At 37.4% G+C, this 16,993-nt stretch overlaps 1 protein-coding gene across 7 annotated transcripts in view; it reads right to left on the bottom strand.

The window, feature by feature from the left end:
* Window positions 1-16,993, bottom strand: part of NRG1 (neuregulin 1) — a 550,039-nt gene that overhangs the window by 87,241 nt on the left and 445,805 nt on the right. For 5 of the 7 annotated variants that reach the window (XM_029601714.1, XM_029601723.1, XM_029601728.1 and 2 more), the window contains one exon: window positions 5,396-5,454. In XM_029601714.1, the coding sequence (XP_029457574.1) occupies window positions 5,396-5,454 (59 nt within the window). Of the gene's footprint in view, window positions 1-5,395; window positions 5,455-5,548; window positions 5,729-6,069; window positions 6,138-16,993 lie in introns of those variants that run through there. The other 2 variants (XM_029601717.1, XM_029601729.1) reach the window with 2 other exon arrangements.

The raw sequence follows: 16,993 nt of genomic DNA, 5'->3' as shown, positions 1-16,993 counted from the left end.
CAACAGCCTCAGCTGTTTTTTTTTTTCTTTTTTGACATCCCTGACTGGGCAGCATTAAGTAGATAGAGGCAGAAAGGGAAGAAAGTTTATTTGGTAAGAGCTAAGTAGAGCTAGGTATTTTTTCTTCTTCTTTTTACTTATTGTCTGTGCAGGCAGCAATATGCTGCTGGAGAGTGGACCACACCCTTAACCAGCTGGATTGGGAAAGTTTTATTGGGGTGTATCAAGAAAAAGACTTTAAAACTGTTCAGAAGCAGCCAGATTTAAAGGTTTCTCCTTTATCTGGTCCTTCACGATTCTGGCAATGTCTATGCTGGAAGCTCACCAACAACAAATCCAGTATCTAGTACAGAAAGTGCAAACTATCCAGGTCCAATCTGAGGAATTTATAAAATCATAGCAGCAGAAGTGCAGGAGCTAGAGAAAGTGCATACTCAATGGAGGTAATTTTTAAAGGAGTTGGGTGTATAAATGTAACATACTGTCATAGCAATTTTCAAAAGCCATTTACTCAAGTAAAGTGCACTTATGTGAGTAAATGCTATGGACAATTCATGAGAAAATGCACTGTGGGAATCCTGGGATAGTCTGTAGGAGACTGGGGGTGGAAATAGTGTCAGGGAATGGTGTCAATTGAGGTTTGAACTCCAGGCCTTTGAAGTAGTAGGCTGGAGCTCTAGGGAGAAAGCTATCAAATCCATGGAGAATTGGAGAAGCATAGTACTGTTAACTTCCAGTGGTTCTGAGCTGGGTTATAATCAGCCAGACACCCATTGGCTAATAGGTAGACCCACTCTTTCCTCCCAGCTGTTCAAAGGCTCAAACCAGCTGAGAGTTACTTGCTGGCACAATGTTTTCAAGCATGGAGAGCTGAGTCTCCAAACAGAACTGCATTTTGAACTGTACTCAGGCTCTTCTCCTGTTTCCCCAGTAAGGGAAGAAAAATTCTTGGAGCTCTTTGGTAGTCTTGCCTTGAAGTCTGTGAGCCATGGGATTTGATTTGATTTTATGTATGTACCTATTTATTTAAAATATTTATTAACCTCAACTATCGACACATTTACAGATATATGGGGTGGGGTATAGGCTGTATTCTGTTTTCTCATTAAATCTTATTTCATACACAGGTCCTGTGTTGTATTTGCCTAGACACTAACAGTATATCCATGTATATCCATGTTTTCTTTTGCTCTTTTAAGAGCTGATTCCATCACAAATGAATAGTGGGGGGATTGTACCATTCCCAACAACAAGGGCACACAAAATAGGATTTTCCCACATTTTGGCTTGCAATTCTTGACGGATAACATGAATTTGGATTGTTGCTGGCTCCACCAATGTTTCCAGAATTTGAAGGAGGCCAAAGACATTTGCACGAGGATTGTTTTTCCTATGCACATTAACTCTGAGTGCTTTTCCCAGCTTGTCCAGAATTCGAGGGTAAGAAAGGTCCTCTAGTGGAAACTAGTGTTTTGGTGGTTCTGGAATGCAGTCAGAAAGGATCCCTGATGATTTCTCTTCAGGACCTAAAGGACTGGGAACACTGATTCAGGTCCACAAATGAAGAAGATGACTGAGGAAAGGTCCTCAGTTGTCTTAGAAGGTTATACTCTGGCTGGACATCCTCTGACTAGTTGGACTCTGCTACAAGCAAATGGCATCGACTAGAACCTCCTTGTGGGGGTTCTAATGGAATATCTACATGAACTGAGGATATTGGGACTCCTATTCATGAAAGTAAATTTGATATTTGGAAAGAAGAAACTACAAAATATCCTCTTTATCCTTACCCACCACAGAGGTAAACAAATCTTTCAACTGCTATCTGGTCAAAAGGCTGAGATACCCTTTCTCTGAGCATGGATGGTGAAACATCCTCTTCTGATACCAGAATGTTATCTTGCACATCTTCTGGGTTCTACAAAATTTGAATTTGAGGTCAATTGGATGTGAGCGGTACCAGAGAACAAATGGGATTTGGAGTCTCTAGGTGTAAGGGCCTTGGTAACTGGTGGGGCTAGGGGTGATATATCCCCTTCTGCCCATGTCAAAATTCTGTATAGGTTTGCATACAGCTGCACTGGAAGCACTGTAGTACAATGCATTGACAATGGTGCAACTTGCCATGATGGTAAAGGTGCCAGTGTCTTGTGCTGCAAGGGTGCCATGAATTTATGCAACAATGGTGTCATGAACATTTGCTTTGAAGGTGCCAGGGCCTTGTGTATCGATGGCATCGATGGTACCGAAGCATTGTGTATTGATGGTGCCCATGCACCCTACATTGACAGTGCTGTGTACTATGCATCAATTGCTCTGATGCACCTGAGACTTGACTGCTCTTGTGGCTCTGTAGATTGATGCCCCAAGGATTTGGTCTCTTCCACTGATGGGGGAGATAATTTTGAGGAGCTCCTGCTCAACTGAATTCCTGGGGAGGCAGATGAGGCTGTACTTCAGGAGGAGGACCAACTGCAGCTTCTGAGAGATTTATGTTGTCCTCCATTTTCCAGGCCTTTGATCTTTGGGTATACAGGAACATCCATCTACAATGGGAACAGTTGGTCTGGTTGTGGCCCAGTCCCAGGCAGCAGTACCAGAGTTCATGTCCATTGGTAATAGACATATTTCTACCATAAATATAATCCTTTAACCCACTCACTGTAGATTTCTTCTTATCGGACGTGAAAGGTTTCTTTTGGGTAGCACTAAAAAGTGCTGTTTAGGGGCAACTTTGAAGAAAAAAATTAATAAGATTTTCACAGAAAAACAGCGGGAGACTCTGTACCGCTGCTTGGAAAAAAAAGACTGAGGGGACTCATGAGGCAACACCCAAGTGGGAATTCCTGCACATGCTCAGTAGAGCAAAAGCTCTACTGGCTAAGACAGAGTACCACTGAATGATGACACCCACATGTCAATGGCTAATTTAGCCTTGCTGGTCAATGGAGAAAATTCATTATAGTTTTACAACAGGGATTTACTTTCTTATATTTTATATGACTTCACTTGAACTATTTTACACACATTTAAGCACAGAGCATAATGTCGTTTCATTTATTTTTGCTTTTACAAAAACAAATCCTGAATAAAAGGAAACAATTTCATCTGCTAAAAAAATTGTCTTGTGCACTATATATCCCTTTTAAATTTAAGAAGTATTTCTATAGCCTATCCATTTTAATGTAGAAACTCTGATTAAGAAAACCAAAGGTCTCTATTTTTATTATCATAGTTCAACTCTGCAAATCACCTAGATTTCATATACATAGTACTGTAAATATTCATGTGTTTATAGCTAAGAAAACTGAAAACGTTGCTCCCTTAATCATTGTGGCCTCAATTCTGAAAAATTCCCGAGCTGTGCAAATAACTAAACATCTGAAAATGTTTGGAAATACAGCACCTTTTTTTAAAGCAAAACATTTTGGACCAGTTTAGGGGATATTGAGATTTATTCCTATATGTAATATTTTGCAAAAGTCAGAATTTCACAGAATTGGGCCATTATGACTAAACATGTTAAAGTTGGACAGGTACTTGGGACAATGCACTAAGAATGCACTGTGGGAAAATACATAGACATGCATCCTAATATTTAGCAGATTTTTATGTAAAATTGCCTCTTGTTAAATACTTTGATACTATATTTCTGAGGCCACATTTTACAATCAACTAAATGTGGTCTAAAATATTTGCCAGCCCCAGTGAATGATCCACCAAGAAATTACATACTAATTTGCATGAAACATTCAGTGTTAACAGCAGTCTGGCAAACCAGAGACAGACATCAACAGAATATATACAATAATAAATACACAGAGTATATCTATGAATTTGTATTCTGTCCCATCAGTTAAGGATGGGTTTTGATCTAAAGTCTAAATCTATTTATATAACATTGCCATTTAAAATAATTGTAGCTTCACAGATAATATCTAAGGCTGTAAGCTTGTTTCTTTTGCTAGGGAAGTGATTATTTTTATCAGCATCCATTAATTAGCATACTTTTTGACATATTTATTATATATTTGATGAGGTTAATTATTTTTATTAAGACATTTGTAATTTTTGTTGTTGTACCCTATGATTTTATTTCTACTTTTAATAGTAGTTAGTTGTCTCTGGAACTCAAAAGCATGTCATTGTTTCAGGCAGTTTTCCAAGTTTAATGAAATGTTTACTTTCAAATGCCCCCATTTTTAAATTGCACTAAATATTATAAAAGAGAGGCAGGTTAGTTATTAGAATACTTATATAGGTATGATCTTTTGAGAGTTTCACTCTGCTTTCCATGATTTTACATAATCCTAATGACTATATCTTGTCTTTTTCTCACAATCAGCTGTTATAAAAGTAGCCTTAATAATGTTACAGTAAAAATTCTTCCTAGTGTTTTCAAAGCTATTTAAGGAAATGGTACAGAGGTTCAATTGTTTACATTTGCCTTGATTTATTTGACCTATTATACTTGACAACTACAAACAAAATGCATCATGCATCACCATTCCATTTCCTTTTTCATCTTTCTAAGATTGAGGTGAAATTTATTTTTCTTATTAAGATTTTGGGAGTTATTTACTAAGAGGTACATATTCAGTTGCTGTGTGGCTCTGCTAGTTAGCCGGATAAACTTATCCGGCTAACTAATGCCATATATTCAGCGGTGCAGCAACGTTGCTGAATATTCCCAGGTATCCTATATTTAGCCAGATAAGTTTATCCATCTAACTTTCAGACAGTTTGATGGAACGACCAGAGTTAGCTGGAGAATTTTTCTGGCTTACTCAGCTCCCTCCCAGAATGCCTCTGGCCTGCTCCTCCCTAAATAGTTATCCAGCTAGAACTGAGCCAGTTAAGTAACCACATTTTCATTTAGCCATATAACTTCTTAGTTATCTGGCTAAATGCGTTTGAATATGGACCTCCACATTTTTTCCCCATAGACATAGAATGAGGAAAAGGCCTTAGTAACTCAATCCCTAACATGCAAACCCTATGCTGTTCCTGCTGAAAAGGCTAAAGAAGTTATTGCCTTCTCTCTCTGAATTTCAAATTCACTACTCTCTATGTGTTTTGCTGTTAAGAAATGTTGAAATGGTTTAGTTCTCATTTAATACAGATGGCACAATGTTTGCATCATAATGCCACTGCTTTGTCTCAGCATCAATATTTATCTGACTATATATCAACACCTTACATGCCCTATACACTCCAATGGCAATGACAGTCAATATTATTGTTATTATTCTCATGCTATAGGCAGAGACAAACAGTATTAGGACCTATTAAAGAAAACATCTAGGTGAATTCTGAGGAAAGATGCAGCAACAAGAAAGCAGCACTAACTGAGCATGCTCCTATTCAGGCAGAGACAGAAAGGAAGTGGACGTACTGTAGAAGCTGGCCATTACGTAGTTTTGGCAGCGATCACCAGTAAACTCATTTGGGCACCTGAGAGGAAAGACAAAAAAATAGTAGAGAAAACAGAGAAAAGAGAAGAGTTGAGTATATGCCCAGAAAGAAGGTCCTTTCAGTGTAAACTTACTGAGCTTGGTGAGTTCACCTCCAAGGACGGCAACCCATCTGTACATGCCAACATGGCCTGTGGTATTGAAGCCACATAAATTTATTATTTTGACCAAATAGAACTCAGTTTTGAGGCAAGAGGATGCACAGTTTCCAATTCTCCTTGTTTCTTGTTAATATCTATTTGATGTAGGCAGTAGAGAAAATATCTCCCTATGTCATCTATCAAGCTTTGTATTCCTTTAGCATGAAGTTCATCCAGTTGCTGATATAGATTTGCTCTGGTCTAGATCAAATGACAAAATATATAATAGCTTAAAACATTATTAGGGGTTAAATTTGAATACAGAATACTCTTTAGACAGATGGAACAAGTCTTAAAATAATTAATTGTAATCTTTAATGAATGCTGCACAAGGCCATTAATAAGGCACAACAAAGAATAGTTGCAGTCTGAATTGTGAAGACACCAAGTCACATAGCATTTTGGTTGCTGTAGTTGGGGGAAGAGAAAGCAAAGATCAGATTATTTTGACATACTTCCTGTGCTTACGAATCTCAAGGGAACAGTGTCAGTACATCTTGCTCCAGTGAATCCGTGTTGACACCTAAAGGGCAAAAATGTGATGAGCAACAGAGCACAAAACTGATGAATATCAAGACTGGCATTTGTTCTATCAGCAACCAAGAGGATTCCTCCAAATGACCTCGAGGGAAAAAACAAGTGAAAAATACCCTTTGGGTACATATGAAAGGTGTGACAAATAAAAGCCACACCTACTAGGTTTTTTAAAAATTTGGGTTGAAATAAAAAAAGAAAAAAATCACTTTTGAATATATCAAATGTTATCTGCTAAAAAGACAAGTCATCTTATTGCAAACAGACATTTACTGTACTGGGTACATGTGCTTCACTTCACAAAAGAATATTCTTCACAAAAGCCTATTTATGTGCATGAAGTCCATTTACACATATAAAACATTTTGAAAATTCAGTGAAATTTCAAAGGAGTTACGTACGTAAAATAGCAATTTTCAAAAGCCCATTTATACATATAAAAATCAAAATCTATGCACATAAATCCTTTTGAAAATCCCTCCAGTGCGTTTTGGCTCTATTTCAGCAATTATATACAATACTAAAAAAGAAAAAAATATATTATCAACTTCATTGTTTAATGTTTCCTCATTCTTGGCTCATAGATATTTGTTAAACAATACAGGAACAATCCACCAAGTATTATTGAATATAGTGGGATCTGTTTTGACAAGATATTTCACTATGCCTAAAAGAAAACCAATCTTTGCAAATTGGCTGGTATAGTTATTGAGCAGTGTCATTAGAAGCCAACTACTTAAAAAAGAAACAGGAAATTTGGTCTCTGCAGTACTATATATACTATATACTATATATATATACTATATATATGCAAAATGCTATGCTCTTCCAAGCAAGCAAAATCTTTGAGGCTGAGGGAGTGGGTCCACTGCTATTTAGATCACAGCTATTGGGACATATGGAATATCAAATATGAGTAGATAAACTCTGTCTTGTGAAATAATGCATAATATCTCATGTGTGCACAAACATAGTATTTATGTACTATATTGGCTATTGGCATTTTCAGTTTGTAAACAGGTATCACAAAGAGAACCACTGTATTAATATTATTCTGAAAAGAACAACAGTATTTTTTTTTTAGTTTGTACTGCTGATAACTAAACAGCAAAGCACATTAGTCATTTTATTCCAAACTTTGGCCAGGCTTCATCATTCTGTGCGGAATGATGAAGCCTGCACTACAGGGGGGCGAAGCAGGGGGCAGTTGGGAGATAGCCTACAGCTGGCCACACCACAGCGGTGTGGTTTCACCAGCCACTCTGTGGCTGACTGCAGGCTATCACGGGCATAGCGCTACCATAAAAGGTGGTGCTATTTTCCGTGCTACTACCGGGGATAATGCTTGAAACATTATCGCCGGCAGCGGTGCCGCTGCCGATTTCCATAATTCTCTCCCTAACTCCACCCTGACTCCTCCCCTCCCCCTAATTTAAATCTTACTGCCGTGATAACGCCCTATCATGGCTTGGAAAATAACCCCCTTTGTTATTCTTTGCCTTTTTATGATACATGAGGATAGAGGCAAATTCTTCAATCACAAGAGTGTTAAACTGTAAAGCCAAGTAATGTCCAGCAATATCTCAGTACTTGCATTAAATTAGTTAGACCCCCAAAGCAGAAGACAATGCCGGCATTGAACTATAATATTGCATAGCTGTTTGTATTGTGAGGTACAGAACCATAGGATAAGTATTGTTCAGCTCATTTGGTAATGCAAAGATATGCCATACAGAAGTTCTTATACTGCTCTATTGTAATTAAAAGAAAAATGAAGAGAAGACAGAAGTTAGACCAGAATCAAGACTCTCATTTAATCATATCCTATATTAATATATAACACACATAATGTAGCCCATTTTCAATTGTTTCAACTTGAACAAGGTATCTTGGGATGTGTATTATGAATAATGAGCAATAGCTCTATTCCAGACACCTATTGAACCAATGCAATGACAGAGCTTTGAATGTCCATTTTTATAATCCAACATTTCAACTTTTACCCATGTGAATTAAGCAAGCCTACAATGAAAAATACTGCTGTGAAAACAGCTAATTCAGTGATATGATCACAATTCACAGATCTCACAACCACTCACATCACACTTTTAGTGAATTTAAAACAAATAATAGGCACATTTAAAAATTCTAAAGTTATTAGTGTAGTAGAAAAAGCAGTCTTAAGTTCAGAGGAAACACCTGTAAAGATATCTATCCTGGTGTGCAGTGTTTGGAGACGTTAAACCTTGTTGGAGAATTAATTAACTATACTCCATTAGTAAAGGCATTTTCTACAAGCTGAATATTTCTGAACTGTCACAGAAGATAAAACCTGGATAGAGTAAATATCTTTTGTCAAGTCTGAGTACCTTTACATGGTGACCTTGTTGTATAACATCTAGACCAAATCTCAGCAAAGATAAAAGGAGCAAAATTTATACTGGTCCCACATTGTTCAGGATAAAAACTTGCCCATCATTAGCCTTAGCACTAGGGCTAATGATCGTAGTAACAATAATGCAAAATCTTTAGATCAAGACAACCCTGGTGCAACTATAGGCTAAGGTGACCCTGTTCATAGACTCACTGCAGCAGAAGTCAGAATGCAGAAATGAATTACAAAATTAAGAGATTTACCTAACGTTTGGAGACCCCTGAAGATAAAAAGAAGATAATGTGCTGCTATTTTTATGCCCAAACCCCTGTATTTAAATCTGGAAAGTATGCAAAGAGTTTCTGCCTAAACTGGAAGAGGAGAGAAATATTATCAGAAGAAAAAAAACAATAAAAGCAATTTATGCAAATTTAAGAACTCTGGATAAATCAAAGAAAAGAAGTACCTAACTGATGACATTTTAAAATAATTAAGTGATGATGGAGAAAGTGATATAGCTAAAGAAAGGAGATCCAGAGAGAAGAAACAGAAGAGATGCACTGGAACAACTGACACAACTGATGACACAGGGGGGGGGGGGGGTACAACACAGTTGGATAAATGTAATGTAAGACAAGTCAGGAAGCAGAGTGAAGAGGAATAGCAGGACAGTGACCAGGAGATGAAGAAGCTGGCAGTTGAGCTCTTGATTTATGTAGAGATGGATATATTTGCTGGGGTCCAGGAGAAGGAAAGACTACATATGTTAAATCTGAAACCCAAAATAAAAGGAACAATAAATAAGCTCAAGAAAGCTATAACCTGTACAGAGGGACTATTGATACACAGAAATAAATTGGATACAATATTGTGCAGCAAAAATCATTATTGAGAGAGTTTTACCAACAAAGACTCAAGGCCAAAAGAAAAGGAGAAAGGTATCAACCCCTGCTTGGAAACAATGTGTAGAACAAAAAATGAAATCACTGCATGCAGAGATGCCACTTATAGATGAGTTATGAAGATGGATAATTTGTCAACCCTAACATCAAGACCCAGTGAGGAATATTAAAGGAAGATTGTCTCTTACCACTTGTTTTTTTTTGGCACTTAGGGGTGACAAGGCAGTAGCAGAAAGATTAATATGGAAACTTTGTGCACATGCTGGCTCACGCCCAGAAATGCGGACATTTTATAACATTCACGCATATATGCGCATATGATATTAAATCGACTGTACATACCTCATGCGTGTAATTTTATATGGACATGTGCAAGTGTGCACAAATGCTGGCTCTACCACGTAAATGGGATTTTATTTGATATGCACGCCAAAGCAATTACATTTCCCCAGTATGTTTCCAGTTCACCCAGGTAAAGGATAGGACATCCTAACCCCCCAAGTTAATATGCCTTAACACTTAAAATATGCCTAAACACTTAAAAGCCCGCTAATTAGCATGGTTTTGTTTGTTTCATTACTTACATGTCATCCATAGCAGAAATAGTTATGTGGTAGGGGACGCCAGTGTGCTTGTAAATACTTATGCACACATTTCATGTTACATAACCCTGACTGACTATGTCTCACTCGTGCCCTGCTCAGACCGCGCCCACTCTTTTTTTGCCTTTCCCATTTATGTGCATACCGGGACTATGCATCCTACTCAGGTACTTCTTAAAATACACACGGCGTGAGCCATGATACTCTCATATCTCCCGGCTTTGGCAAGTTTAGGGCTTTTAAAATTGCTTTCAAATGAATTCTTTGCTTTGGTCTTCACTGAGGAAGATCTAATAGAGATATCCATGCCAGAAATTATATTCTAAAGTGACAATTCAGAGGAACTGAAACAAAGCTCAGTGTAAGAATGTAATAGGGCAAACTGACAAAACTAAAGAGTAGCACATCACCTGGACCAGATGGTATACATCCTAGAGTGCTGAAAGAAATGAAAAATAAAATTGCAAACCTGCTATTGGTAATTTGTAAACTATCATTAACATCATCTATGGTACCTAAAGACTGGTGGATTGCCAATGTAACACCAATTTTTAAAAAGGGATCAAAAAATGATCCATGAAACAACAGAGCATTTACAGGCAAAATGGTAAAAATTATCATAAGGAACAAAATTACTGAACATATAAATAGGCATAGTTTAATGTGACTAAGCTAACATGAATTTAGTCAAGGGAAGTCTTGCCTCATCAATCTGCTATATTTTTTGAGGGCGTAAATAAACATGTGGATAAAGGTAAACCAGTTGATATACTGAGTCTGGATTTCCAGAAAGCATCTGACAAAGTCCCAAATGAGAGACTTCTTAGGAAAATAAAAAGTCATGGGATAGGGGACAGTGTCTTACTGTGGATTGGAAACTGGTTAAAAGGAAAAAAACAGGAAGTAGGGCTAAATAAATTTTCTCAGTGGAGAAAGGTAAAATTCCCCAGGGATCTGTTTTGGGACCACTGCTTTTTAATATACTTATAAATGATCTGGCAATGGGAACAACGAGTGCGGCGATCAAATTTTCCGATGACACAAAATTATTCAAAGTTGATATATCACAAGAGGATTGTAAGAAATTGCAAGAGAAACTTGAAAAAAACTGGGATACTGGGCATGCAAATAGCAAATGAAATTTAATGTGGACAAGGGCAAAGTGATGCACTTAGGGATGAGTAACCCAAAATGCAAAATGAGTAACCTAAAATGCAAAGCTCCATATTAGGAGTCACTACTCAGGAAAAGGATCTAGGTGTCAACATTGAAAATATGTTGAAATCTTCTGCTCAGTGTGCAGCAGTAGCCAAGAAGCAAACAGAATGCTAGAGATTATTAGGAAAGGAATGGAGAATAAAACAGATAATATCATAATGCCTCTGTATCGCTCCATGGTGTGATCTCATCTTGAATATTGTGTGCAGTTCTGGCTACCACATTTCAAAAAAGATATAATAGAATTAGAAAATGTACTGAGAAGGGCGACAAAGATGATAAAGGGGATGGAACGATTCCCATATGAAGAAAGCCTAAAGAGGTTAGAACTCTTCAGCTTGGAGAAAAGATGGCTGAGGGGAGGTATTATAGAGGTCTATAAAATTAGTGGAGTGGAATGAGTAAATGTGAATCAGTTTACTGTTTCAAAAAGTAAAAAGATTAAAAGACACACAATGAAGTTACTAAGTTGTACATTTACTAAGTTGTACATTTAAAACTAATAAGAGAAAATATTTTTTTTTACTAAATGCATAATTAAATTTTAGAATTCATTGCAAGAGAATGTGGTGAAAGCTGTTAGTATAGCTATGTTAAGAAAAGGTTTGAGCACATTTCTGGAGGAAAGATCCATAAGCCATTATTAAGGTGGAGTTGCAGAAACCCACTGCTTATCCCTGGGATAAGCAGCATTGAATCTATCTACCCTTTGGGATCTTGCCAGGTACCTGTGGATTGGCCATTGTTGTAAACAATGATGGACCTTTCATCTGCTCAATATGTTAAATCTTATGTTCTTATAAATAAGAAGGCATGGAAAGAATGAAAATTCATCTAAGAAAGCTTGAGAAGTGGTCAAAGGTTTGGCAGTTGGGATTCAATACCAAGAAGTGCAGAGTCATATATCTGGGGTTCAGGAATCAAAAAGAAATATATGTAATGTGGGGGGGGGGGGGGGGGGGGGGGTGAGAGAGTAATGTGCACGGACCGGGAAGGAGAACTCGGGGTGACAATGTCAGATGATGTGAAAGCACTAAATCAATGTGAGAAGGTGGTTGCTAAGGTCAGAAGAATGCTGGGCTACATCGAAAGAAGCATAACCACCAGGAAAAAGGAGGTGATACTGCCCTTGTCCAAGTCATTGGTGAGGCCTCATCTGGAGTACTGTGTTCATTTCTGGAGACCGAATTTTAAAAAGAAAGAGAAAGGATCAAAGCAGTCTAAAGAACAGCAATCTAAATCACGTGTGGTCTGCATCAAAAGCCATATGAGATGAGACTGAGGAATCTAAATATGTATACCTTGGTGGAGAGAGAGAGAGGACAGGGGGGATATGATACAGAAATTTAAATACTTGAAGGGTATTAATGATGCATGTGAATCGAGCATTTTCCAGTAGAAGGAAAGCTGTATATCTAGTGGTCATAATATGAAATATTTCTTCATGGAAAGGGTGGTGGATGCATGGAATGTCCTCCAGCTAGAAGTAGTAACACAAGAACTGTAATGGAATTCAAAAGAGTGGGGATAAACACAGAGGATCCCTAGTGGCTAAAAGATGGAAATGAAGATAAGGGATAACCCGCACTGGAGTGGCAGTTACTACTTTTAAAGAATAAAAATAAATACATTAAAATTAAATAAACTTGCTGGGCAGACTGGATGGACCACTTGGGTCTTTTTCTGCCATCGTTTACTATTTTGCTATGTTACTATACTCATAAACAACTTCGGCTATGGATTCTGCTCTAATCCACAAATAACATTGCACTTACTATAAGGTGAATTTTAAAAGGCCAATGCATGCATTAATTAGGGGATGAACAAATATGTTGGGCCATCGCGCACCAAGTGTTTTTAAAAGCCAGCTGGATACACATGTACTTGCCACTGACCCCACAAGTGAAACTTTTAAAAAAGGGATGGAGTGCGGGCGTGGTCTGGGTGGGGCATGGGCATACTGGAATTATAACCTAAAATCTGCGCATAAATATTTACTCACAGTGGTGTGCACTGTGGAGGAAGAAACAGAAATTGTCCCAATTGTAAGAAGATGCATGGGTCAGTTAAAAAGAGATTCTAGCCACATACCTATATTGGTTGCCTATACCAATTATATCCTATGATCCTCAGAAAGAGGCTCTCTTTGGCACATTGCAGGTATTAAGAAGAGCATGTTAATCTTGGGCAACCTGAGGACATAATGCTGGGGAAAGTTTGGTATGCCCTGAAAGCTATTACTAGCAATGGTAACAGGAATAGACTTAGGGCCTCATTTTCCAAGCTGCTCGCATGTGAAAAGTCCCTTATCACGTGCGATACCAGGATGGGGGCGGAGTCGGGGTGGAGTCGACCCCGGAAGAGGAGGAGTCGAGGCGTCACCGGTGCCGACTCTGCGCCGACGCCGCGGACAGCGAAAAGGTAGGTGCCTTTTCGCTGCCTATTTTGCTCCCAATAGCTACACCTCCTATGGTGACGCTATTGGGAGCGAAACCGGCAGCGATCGCACCGCGACGGTGCGATCGCTGCCGGCTAGCGCAGGCCCACCCCTCGTTTCGGTCCCCCGCCTCTCATCTTCTAAAGTATCGCAGGCCTGCGATACTTTAGAAAATGAGGCCCTTAGTTTTTTGGGTACTTGCCAGGTTCTTATGGCCTGGATTGGCCACTGTTGGAAACAGAATGCTGGGCTTAATGGATCCTTGGTGTGACCCAGTATGGCAATTTCTTATGTTCTTAATAGCTCAGTCAATAAGTGAGGTAAAAAACCAAATTAAGGAGAACAATAACCTGATTGGAACTTTTAATTTGAAAATACAAGATCAAGAGGAACGTTTACAAATAATGGAGTCCATGCAACAAAATCTTGTAAAATCAGAAATGGCAACGGAAAAAATAATTGAGAAAATTGATAATAACCTAAGGATGATGAATCTGCGAGTGATAAATTTTCCTGTGGTCAGGTTGATTTCATCTGCTGAATTATTTAACACATACATGAAGGAAATACTGAAGATACCAGAGACAGTGTTACCTGTATGCACTAGAGCATGCTACCTTCCCCAGCCGGGTCGAGAGGTTGAAGGAGAGAACATACCCTCTATGAACAATATCCGAAATATTAGAATTATCAATAGGAACAGAAATAAAGGAAAGAAAAGCTATGTTAATAACGTTTGCGTTTATATCAGATCGAAACTATGTTTTGAAAATGTTTTTGAGAAATAGACAAGCTCTATTTTATGGGGCGAAGCTGTCGATATATCCTGACATAATTAAAATAATGCAGCAACGCAGGAAAGAATTTCTTGCCATGAAAGAAAGGGTTATTAGTATGGGAGCTCGATACGTCTTAAAATTTCCCTGCAAATGCTGCGTTAGATATCAGGGAAATAATTATGTGTTTTTCGATCCGATGCAATTGAAAGATTTCCTGTTGGGTCATCCCCATGAAGTTCCCGCAATGGTATCGACTTAAAAGATATAGTGTAGCTCCCCTATCTTAATTTAGTATATGGAAAAATTGTTTGTTATTTGCTCTATTCTCTCTTGCCCCTGTAATTCCTATATTTAGGTGCATAGTATGGAGATATTTTTTTCTTGGGCAGTGATGTCATATATATATATATATATATATATATATATATATATATATGAGTTTTTCTTTTTTTTTTCTCTCTTTGCATATGTACTGAATTTCATTTGAAATATTTCATGTAAAAATTTGTGAAATTTGAAAAAAAAAAAAAAAAAGAAGAGCATTAGCAGTAAAATTGAGAGATTGTGATCCTTCCCAACATTCCCAGGCTTATGAGTGAGGTTCATTCCTATCAAGGAATGTGCAAAACAAATCAATTTGGAAATACAGCCACCAAGAGATAAAATGTCTTGCTTACATTATTTATTTTTATAATATAGCTAAAGTATAATAGATTGATATTGGTTACTGCATAGCAAGAGTATTAGTACAGCCAACTGTTTGGTAAGAGTAAGTTAACATTATTATATTCACAGAGGTTGATATCGAAACTGGCCTACTCATTCTCCCTTTTTGCCTCCTCCCTTAACCCTATCACTTTTTCTCCATTTGGATTAGTGACCCACCATTGTATAGTCCCTTTCCTCACTGGTGAGAAACACTGACTTAAAAAAAAAAAAAAAAAGAAACCCCAGAATATTTCTTGCATGGGTTCTGTAACAGTTTTTAAATTGAAATTGTGGTATTTTTAAAACAACTTTAATTTAAAAATATAGTCAGGTGTAGTGTAGGAATAATGGTGGCAGGTGTTTCCTGCTGAAAATGTGGATTAACAACTTTTGATTCCACTATAAGCGCTCAACCCTTGGAGCAGAACTTAACAGGAAGGAAATGCTTTCCCTTTAAGTATTATTGTAAAAATAATGTGAGACTGACTGGGATGGAACATATAGGGAGGGTAAATTTCAAAATTGTGCATAATTCAGCAAATAATGCATAATTAGGTATGCATAAAGTTATGTCTCTGTTTTATAAACTGTGGAGCAGGAGCTGCTCAGTTTCTAAAATACTGCATATCTCTGACCAGTTAAAAACATGTGCATGTTTCAGTATATGCACATTTATTTTATGCATGACCTCAAGCTATTTAACCCATAGATGCTATTAGCACATAGAAGCTACAGTTTTATGGATTAGTGTATATGCTAAAAGTATTATTGAGGCTATTTTTTAATGTGTATGCTAAAAAATATGGTGCATTGCACTGTAAGTGATGTTTTAGTTTGTAATTTAAATGTTTTAGCACATGTATGCTAAAAATGTTTTAGCATGAATCTTAGTGCATGTGCCTCATAACATGATCATGAAATAATATGGTACCCAATAAGTCACTAGTGCTTGCGCTGAAAGAGCCATGCACAATTGTTTTCTTTTTTTAGTTCTCTAATTTCATGTTGGTTCTATTTGATTCTGTGACATTCTAATGCTCTGTAGTATCATAGGACTACAGTCATAGAGGACAGCTTTCAAAGAACTATGAGCATCCCAATTTACGCATGTATATGGGTGCCCAGATATCTACTATAGTATTTTATAAGCTGTGCATAACAGGTCCGTTTATAAATTTAGTGTATGTCCACCATGTGCAAATATGAGCAATGCATTGACGACATCTTTTTTTACCTATTTTATAAACATACGTGTATATATTATGCAGGAAAAAATATAACTTGTTTGCATACGCATAAGTATGTATAATTTTAAATATATACACATACTTAAAATCACCATTTTGCTGATACCTCTACCAGTTCACTCATTCCATCTCCAGTTCATTGAGATCCTCCTAGTACTTCACCCTGAACACCCCCCAATTTGCCCAGACCTCCCACCCAACAATTCCAGAAAAAAGACAAGTCTGATATCAATTATACTAATTAGCAGATGTAAAATTGTACAAATAAGTTGTCTAATATATTTATGCATATCTCTTATAAAACAGCAATTTATACACATACCTCTTGGCTCTGCCTAGAAAGACCCTAGACTGCCCCTTTTTTGTACAGGTAAATATACTTGCCAAACTGAAAATACGTGTGCACTTTTAATGTTTATAAAATCACATGGATGCGAGTAGAAGCTACTTACACTCCTATATGCTATTTTTTTGCATGCAACTCCTTTGAAAAATGATCTTCTAAGTATCAGAGGTTGATGATCAGTACTTTAACTTCTTAAGTATTAGAGCGAAACTACCCTTGTGCTGGATCTTCA

Source organism: Rhinatrema bivittatum, chromosome 1, assembly GCF_901001135.1.
Source record: "Rhinatrema bivittatum chromosome 1, aRhiBiv1.1, whole genome shotgun sequence".
In the NCBI taxonomy this organism is placed as follows: Eukaryota; Metazoa; Chordata; class Amphibia; order Gymnophiona; family Rhinatrematidae; genus Rhinatrema; species Rhinatrema bivittatum.
Note: the sequence above shows the minus strand (reverse complement) of the source record. Positions and strands in the feature narration are given on the sequence as shown.